The 9367-nt window shown below is 39.2% G+C and overlaps 1 protein-coding gene across 1 annotated transcript; it reads right to left on the reverse strand.

Annotated features, from left to right (window-relative positions):
• Window positions 1-886: 886 nt before the first annotated feature.
• Window positions 887-1702, reverse strand: LOC145112072 (uncharacterized). Its single transcript, XM_079048286.1, has one exon. It carries the CDS (start codon window positions 1700-1702, stop codon window positions 887-889), a length of 816 nt encoding a protein of 271 aa, XP_078904412.1.
• Window positions 1703-9367: the final 7665 nt, after the last annotated feature.

Genomic DNA, 9367 nt, shown 5'->3' on the forward strand with positions numbered 1-9367 from the left:
AAAAGTCTTTGATGAATCTCCGGTAGAAACCTGCATGGCCCAAAAAAGAACGAACTTCCCGAACACAAGTCGGGTAAGGTAAGCTTTGAATAACATCTATCTTGGCCTTATCTACCTCAATTCCTTTCTTTGACACAATATGACCCAAAATGAGACCTTGACTCACCATTAAATGACACTTCTCAAAATTTAAAACCAAATTTGTTTCAATGCATCTTTTCAAAATTTTGGTGAGATTGGTCAAACACTCTTGAAATGAATTTCCATATACCGTAAAATCGTCCATAAAAACCCCAATTATGTTTTCGACATATTCGGAAAAGATACTAACCATGCAACGTTGGAAAGTGGTTGGGGCGTTACATAATCCGAATGGCATTCTCCGGTATGCAAAAGTGCCAAATGGACATGTAAATGTTGTCTTTTCTTGGTCTTCTGGTGCCACCGGGATTTGGTGAAAACTGGAGTACCCGTCTAGACAAAAATAATGTGATTTCCCGGCCAACCTTTATAACATTTGGTCAATGAAAGGTAATGGGAAGTGATCTTTTCTTGTGCTTGCATTGAGTTTGCGGTAGTCAATACATACTCTCCGTCCGTTTTGCACACGGGTGGGGACCATCATACCTTTGTTGTTCTCGACCACCGTGATCCCCGTCTTCTTTGGAACGACTTGGACCGGGCTCACCCACTTGCTATCCGAGCTTGGATAGATCATTCCCGCATCCAGGAGCTTCAAAATATCTTTCTTGACCACTTCCATCATTGGCGAATTTAACCTTCTTTGCGCATCTCTACTTGGCTTGCATTCATCCTCCATTAGAATTTTGTGCATGCAAGTGGAGGGGCTCAACCCTTTGATATCGGCAATCTTCCATCCCATGGCTTATTTATGCTCCTTCAACACCTTGAGGAGTTGCTCTTCTTCGCATTCGGTTAAATGAGTTGAAATGATGACCGGAAGAGTCTCGTTGTTTCCTAAGTATGCATACTTCAAATGTTGAGGAAGGACTTTTAATTCTAATTCCAGAGGTTGAACAAGGGAGGGTGACAATCTTGTGTGAGTTTGAGGTAATTCAATTTGCTTCACACTAAATTGAGTAGTCTTCTTGATCTCCAAATTGTTAACCAATCTTTCAACTTCGGGGTCTAGTGAGTAGAGCTTCAACTTCTTGGCTAACTTTCCACAATCAAACCCTTTGCTCAAAACCATCTCCAACGTGTCACCATTAGACAACTCGAACAACTCTTGGGTTAATGGTTCAATAACATCAACAAAACACAAGGATGAAACATAACTAGGATATCTCATAGCATCATAAATGTTAAACCTTATTGTTTCACCATCAAAGTCCATTGTTAAGCTTCCCGCATACACATCGATCTTTGTTCTTGCCGTCTTCAAAAATCGTCTCCCAAGTAAAATTATACCCGACTTTGAGGACACTTGTTCATCTAGATCAATCACATAGAAATCCGCCGGGAAGACCAATTGGTTTACTTGCACTAGGACATCCTCTAAAACACCTCTAGGAAAGACACTTGATTTATCCGCAAGAGAGATTATGACATCGGTTTCACTTAAAGGTCCAACATTCAATGATTCATACACCGAGTAGGGCATGACATTAATAGAAGCACCAAGGTCAAGCATGACACTACTAAAAGTGACATCTCCTATCTTGCAAGGAACCGTAAACATTCACGGATCTTTTCACGTGGGTGGAAGCTTCCTTTGTAAAACCGCAGATGCATTTTCATTCATCGAAATTTTCTCATTTCCCTTCAACTTTCTCTTGTTGGTACAAAGTTCTTTCAAAAACTTTGCATATCTCGAGATTTGCTTGATTGCATCAAGTAGAGGGATGTTTACTTCCACCTTTCGGAAGGTGTCCAAAATCTCTTTCTCTTCTATTTTCTTCTTCGAAGTTGCAATTCGGGAGGGGAATGGCGGTTGAGTGGCTGTGGGAGTCACTAGAGGGGTTGTCTTCCTTGGGGCTCCGGCTTGTGCATCATTCTTGACCATAGGTTCTGCAATGGGAATGATTTCTATTTCTTCCTCTTCATCCCTTGGCTTCTTCTTTCAACTACTTTCCCCGGCTTGTTTGCCACTTCTCAAAGTCACCACATTGACATTTGGGTTCTTTTCGATTTGGGCAGGGAGTTTACCGCGGGACTCCAACTTGCTTATGGATGTGACTATATCTCCCATTTGTACTTCAAGGTTGGAGATACTAGTCCTTGTCTCTTTTTGGAATTGTTGGGTACTAGTGGCTAGGGATTTGACAATGTCTTTGAGAGACATTCTGGAGCTACTTGGTTGGGATTGAGGGGGTTGTTGATGATGATGTGGAGGATGCGGTTTGGGTTGATAATGTGGTTGTGGATGTTGGTAGTGAGGTTGTGGTGGTGGATAGGATGGTCTAACCAATGCATTTTGAGGCAATGGTCTTGGGTTGTAGCTCATGTTGGGATTTGGCTTCCAACTCGAATTATATGCATTTTGATAACCGGATGGCTTGTTGTGGTAGTTTTGGAATTCTCCCGTGGCATTTACATGTTCCGCATCTTCTTGAAGAATGGGGCACATATCCGTAGGATGTCCCATGGTTGCACATATTCCACAAACCATCACTTGTGGAGTTTATCCCATGGCTAGCTTTTGGACAACGGAGGTTAGATCTTTGATTTGAGACTCGAGGTTCGATGATCCCACTTCATTGACTTTGTGTTGTGTGTCTCTTTTCATATCTTGGCGTGGGCCAAAATGTTGAGAATTCGCGGCTATGGTGTTGAAAAGTTGTCTTGTTTGTTGTGGAGTTTTACTAAAGACATCACCACCACTTGAGGCATCAACTAGTCTTCTCTCCATCGGTAACAATCCCTCATAGAAGTGTTGAATGAGGAGTTGTTCCGGAATTTGGTGTTGTGGGCAACTATAGCACAAATTGTTGAACCTCTCCCAATAATCATGAAAAGTCTCATTTTGACCTTGGCGGATTCCACAAATCTCATTTCTAAGACTTGAGACTCTTGAAGCGGGATAGAACTTATCAAGAAAAGCTCTTGCCATGTTGGTCCATGAGTTGATCGACCCCGGGGGAAGATAGAATAACCAATCCTTTGCTCTATCGGCCAATGAAAAGGGGAATGCCCTTAGCTTGATTTGGTCATCGGTTGACCCTTGTGGCTTCATGCTAGTGCAAATAATATGGAACATCTTCAAATGCTTATGTGGGTCTTCATTCTCCAATCCATTAAAAGTTGGGAGGTGATCTACTAAACTTGACCTCAATTCCGAACCTCCTTCCAAAACCGGGTAATTGATACCGGTTGGAGTTTGTGTAACATCGGTTTCCATCATTTGCCTCAAAGTTCTTTCGGGAACTTCTCCTCCGTCCGCCATTGCAATTGGTTCAATAATGGGTGGGTTTTGTTGTAGAGGTGGTGTTTCGGGAATTTCTTGGCGAGGGTCGGGACTAGAATCGGGTTCCGTTTCACTTGATGAAGCGGGTTCAACCTCCGGATCCCCGTGAGGATTAGAAGTTTGACCACGTTCAATTCGCTTTTCCTTCGCCAAACGCCTTGCTTCTTTTTCAATTTTTGGGTTGTAAATCAAGTCACCTGTACGCTGAGATCTGGGCATAGAGAAACAAATTGATTAAAAATAAACCAATCCCCGGCAACGGCGCCAAAATTTGGTGGTTGTCGATGCCAACAAAATAAATACCCTAAATATTACACACTAAAGTAGCGTATAGTAGTAAAGGGATTGTATCCACGGAGATTGGTTCAATTTAAATCTCTATGTAAATCACTTGTTCAAGTACTTGTGAAATAAAAGTAAAAGTAAAAGGAGGGGAGTTTAGTTCTTTTTGATTGCTTGACAAAATTAAAATTAACTAGAATGCAAATATGACAAGTAAACAAGTAAAAGATTTGATTAAATTCAATGAAGTGAAATTAGTTGATTTTGGGTACACCACATGGATGATATGGTTGGCTTATCATTAGACTAAATAGAACAACACTTGTGAATTAATTTAACTTGGCTATAGCAATCCATAAGCACAAATTACCTCAACCCTTCATTGTTATTAAAATGGCTAGAGGAGCTCTTAACACATTTCCTTAACTAAAGTCACAAAATCAATGAAGAATATAATTTTGTGAAAATCAATTAGCTTTAAGTTCTAAGAGTTACCAAGTCCAAAAGATAATCAAATGCTTACATTATCATTATGGAGGAAACATTTCCATGGTCTAAATGAAATGAAAACAAACATATAAACCATTTGTTGCTTACTAATTTGAGGGTCCATTACTTAACCAAGAAATTAATCAACAAAAATAAGCATTCATTCATCTAAGCTCATGATCAAAGATAAATAAACACAACAAGATGTTTAACTAGAAAACATTTCCATAAATTTCATCACAAGATAATAATAGTCTTCAAAACAACCAATCATCCATGGGATTAAACCCTAATCAACCAAATGAAAGTTTAGCCAAGCATGGCCAAAGTAAAAGAAATGCAATATAGTTTAGTGGTACCAAACATTGTTCTAGTTGCAAGATGGAAAGAAATTATTCTAATCTTCAAAAATCTTCAAATCTTCCAAAGCCTTCTTGAGAGAAAAAATGGTGTGTGTTCTTCAAGTCATAATGCCCAACAATCCCTCCAATCCTCAGCAAAAAGGAGCTGGTTTCCGGATTCAAAAAGGGTGTCAAAAGCCACCCACCAACCTTCCACAAATAGGGTCAACAAGTCAAAACTCGGGATCATTTCACCACAATTCACGCGGACCGCGTATGGGTCCACGCGGACCGCGTATGGGTCCACGCGGACCGCGTGGGTCACGCTGAATGTGGGACTTGGGCCATTTAAAATGCAATCTAGCCCAATCTTCTCATTCACTCTTGTAAGTCCCTAATCTGCTTGTGTATCAATCAGATCCATTTGATGGTGCGGAATCCCAATCAAACGGATGATGTCAGATCAAATAGAAGAGAAGGAGAAGAAGAAGATGATGATGAATCTTGTATGATTTGATGATTAGAATGTAGATCCAAATACAAGATTCACACACACTAACACACACTCTTCTTTTTCTCTCTATTCCGTACACTCTCTTCTCTTCATCAATCTATTCCTCACACCCCTCACCCCTATATATATATATATATATATATATATATATATATATATATATATATATATATATATATATATACATGAGAAACATGGGCCATAAATGGGTTTACGGCCGTAAATGGGTTTACGGCCGTAAATGGGTTTACGGTCGTAAACACCCATTGGGCCGTAAACAGGGTTTACGGTCGTAAACCTGTTTACGGCCGTAAACACCCCCTTGGCCATAAACCTGACCGTAAACTCATAAAATATTACAGAAAATTACAATCAACTAGAAAAGCAAAGTATAAACCATATTTTTGACCCAACAATCTCCCCCTTGGTTTATAGCTTTCTTTTCTTAATTGACCCAACAAGCTCCCCCTAAAAGATAGCTGGCTTTCTTGTTCATCTTCATTGTAAGCTTGGCTTCAACATTTATCTTCAAATTCTTCACAACTTCAAGATGAACTTGATGAATCTTCAATGAATGACTTCATCTTGAGAACTTGAGCTTTTCTTCAGAATTTGGCATTGAACGCACATTGGGTGAGGAGGCTTGACGATAAGATTCTTGAAAGATAGCGCTTTCAGCTTGAGAATCTTCAGAGAGAACGTTAGAGAGAACAAATCTTCTGGATCACTTCAGCAGGTTCAAGATAGCAGCAAACTGATTGAGGAGGCTTCAATGCAATCCGTCACATAATCTTCAATTTCAGCTTCACCTTGCTTATGGGGTTGAAAGATTGAATGTCGAAAGAATAATCTTCATTTCTTGCTCCTTCGAATGAGAATTCTTCGATGCTCACGGATGAAGCCTTGGCTCAGAAATTTTCGATTCAAACTCCATGAGTCTCATCTACACCTGAATTCACCTTTCAAGACAAAACAAAACTAAAAGAAAACTTAGCACACAATATTTTTGGATTTTTCATATTTTCTGAAAAATAAATAAAACAGAAATAACACTATTTTTGGATTTTTTTTAATTTTCTGATTTTTGTTTGGTTTATTTTTAAAATTTTTAATTCTCCCCTGATATTTAAATTAGAAGAAAACTATGAACAAATTTAACAAAAATAAAATGATATCTAACTTTAAGAGTGATTTGGGATCAAAGTTTTTAGACAGCCTTTATCCGTTTATCAATACCTCTCCCTTCATGAATAGATCTGGTCAATCGCCGGTATTGTGGTCGACTTAAACACGAGAGATTGTGACAAAATTAGGACATACTACAAGTGACAAGACAATGTGATCCTATGTTCCTAGATAATATTCCTAAAGGACCATTCAGCTGACGATGACCAAAGATATTGTTGTCCACCTAAATTGAGCAGCGAGATCTACAGACAACCTAGTGATTGTTCAATTTTAAATGTACTAGAACATGTTTCCCGCTTCCTGACATACCCCAATAATCAGGAACTTCCAAAGTACTCCTTACTTTAGGTGAGCAGACAATTATTATGAGAGAAGTCAGATTTAGAATGCATATGCTATACACCCAGGTCGGATCTTCCGATCACACAGAGGGTGAAACATATGACTAACCAGATTTAGAGGGATTGAGAAGTAGAATGATGCATATACTGTGTACCATGTTAGATTGTGAGTCACGCAAAGGAGACAGTATATGGCTAACAGATAGAAAGAATTGCATAGATAGAAGATGCATAGAAATAGAGTTGCATATGTTGCAGTCCAGGTCGAATGTATTTCAATCACGCAGAGGAGGCAACATATGACTAACAGAAAGAAAGCAAGAAAATAATTTCCTACAGACCTACTTTATCGGAATTCCCCAGTCGCCCCATCAATACCGGAATTAAGGACAAAGTTCGTACATCGAGGAAGAGTTAAACCACAGTTCTAGATACGGATTACTTTAATGTGACCGGTGGATTATCATGTATATCTCCCTGCTCAACCTATTCGAGCGTCGTATTGTCAGGCTAAATGGATCTATCTAGGTCAAGATTTTTCACGTCTCTAGATTCCTTAAGTTCATTAATGCCTAGTCAAGTCCATTTTAATCTCTCGTGCCTACCAGCGCATCGAACACAGAGCCTAGACAATTCAGATTTAGTCCCTTACACAGATTCAGATTGCCTGTTATCACACGATTATATCACTTCCCAAAACATCTCCCTCAAGCACATTTCATTAACACCATATTTTTGGATTTTCTGATTTTCTAATGTTTTTGGATATTTTAAACTTTTCTAATTTTTGTTTTGTTTTTATTTCTCCCCCTAAATTTGTGCATAGGAGAGAAACGAAAGTAAATGCACAAATTTAAACTATCCTAAAACAAAAAATTAGTCTTTAAAGTGAATCAGCTTAAGAAAAACTCAGGAGTATAGAGAAGAAAACTCAAACCGTAAGTCACCGATTGAATTTGCATCCAGAAGGTCTCAGAACAGCACGCGTAATCTCAGAACAGATCCGAAAATTCTTCATGTCGTTAAGCACTAACCCCATGAGTGACTCCCTTCCTTTCTTCCCTTCCCGCAAAGGACACATACTCTCAAATAATGTTTTGAGTGTTGTACAGTTGAGAGATGTCCCCTATCATGTGCCTGGAACAGCCACTACCAACAAACCGAAGTCTGATGATATGCCTCCATAGCTGCTCCGCCACAGAGCGTGATTAGTTGGTCTTTGGAACCCAGTCCATTTTGAAACTGGGTTGACCTTTTTCATCCTTGCACGGTACTCTCTCCCATGACATATCATGTTTATCACAAACAGAAGATGAAGAAATATTAGAATCGTTAGAAGATTTGGGAGAGTGAGCCTTTGGAACCCATTTGTAGTTGGGTTTAACCCATTTCTTTTTCGATCTGATGGGTGGCTCAGTACTTGCTTTTGATCTTGATGTCGGCCGTTGAGATGACTTTCATTTTGGCTTCACGGGAGCATCTCTTGGATTTGGCTTCTTGGCCGGCATTCCCTTCTTGTTCTTGGGAGTTGGATTCTTGGCCTTCTGCGCGTTCCAGTCATCATGGTCTGAACGTGACCTTGAGGGGTTTCTTTTGAAGTATCTCCCTCTTGGCGCGTTTTGCCAGCCTTGTGCATAGTAGGGAACATATGCGCGATTAGGATAATTTCTGGCAATGTGTCCAGGTGTTCCACAGTGAAAACAAGTCTTTTTCTTCACTGGGAAGTTGTTTCTTCCTGCCCCTGGTGGCGTATCCTTGCCTTGTCTCTTATTGTTCCCACAAGCACAATTACAACATGCACTCTGTTTCACTGGAATTGGTGGCCTGTATTTCTCAACAGCAGGTTGATCAGAAGCAGCTGAGTTCGAAGCAACAGATTCAGAGCTCAAGGAGACGTTGGTTTGTTCAGTGGTGTTCTCCTTGTTCTCATCCTCTGCTACTTTACCTGCACATGAAGTAGATGTGCTAGAAACAGGAACATCAGTATTTTCAAACAAATAATCAAATATGCCAAAAAAATTTAACTCAACATGATCCGATGCGAAAGCATCAAAAGCATCACAAGATGTATCATCAACTTTAATATCAGCAACATAAGGTTTTTCATTGGAAACGGAAACATCAGGTTCAGGCTCAGTTTTGTTATCAGAAACAGATCCTTCAACTTTGTGCTTTGACTGGTCTAAGGATTGATCTGCAGGGGAAGTAGAAACGTTAGTACTTTCAACATTAATAAATCCTCCTGAAACAAAACCAGATGGCTTGCCATAAACCATGAATGGTTCGTTGGCAATCTCCTCTTTTGACAAAGGTTGATACTGATATGTGTGATTATAAGGAGGAGGTACACTATCGAATCCTAAACCCTTCTACTGGTTTCGTTTGAACTGCATTCAATGATCAATCATGTTGGCAACTACCTCGCTTGATCCATCAAATTTTCTAAAATCAAAATTTGCAGTATCAAATTGTCTCTTTAATGTATCAAGCTCAGTAGTTAACTCATCATTCAGTCTTTTGATATAATCATAATATTCACATTTTTCACTGTATTCTTGCTGAATTCTCTTATAGTCCTTTATTTTTGTCTCTAACTGGGCCTTTAGGGGTTTTTGTCCTTTCCTGAGTTGATATCCTTCATATCTCAGGTCCTCAACTTCTCTTTTTAATAAATCAATTTGTTCCCGAAGAAATTTAATCGTAGTTTTACAAGATGGATTACATGAAACTTCATTTACCGGAATGGATTCGGAACTCATTTTTTTTTGTTTTATTTAATTATATA

The sequence above is a fragment of the Lactuca virosa genome, chromosome 5 (genome assembly GCF_052849685.1).
Source record: "Lactuca virosa cultivar CGN04683 chromosome 5, Lactuca_virosa_CGN04683_v6, whole genome shotgun sequence".
Lineage (NCBI taxonomy): Eukaryota > Viridiplantae > Streptophyta > Magnoliopsida > Asterales > Asteraceae > Lactuca > Lactuca virosa.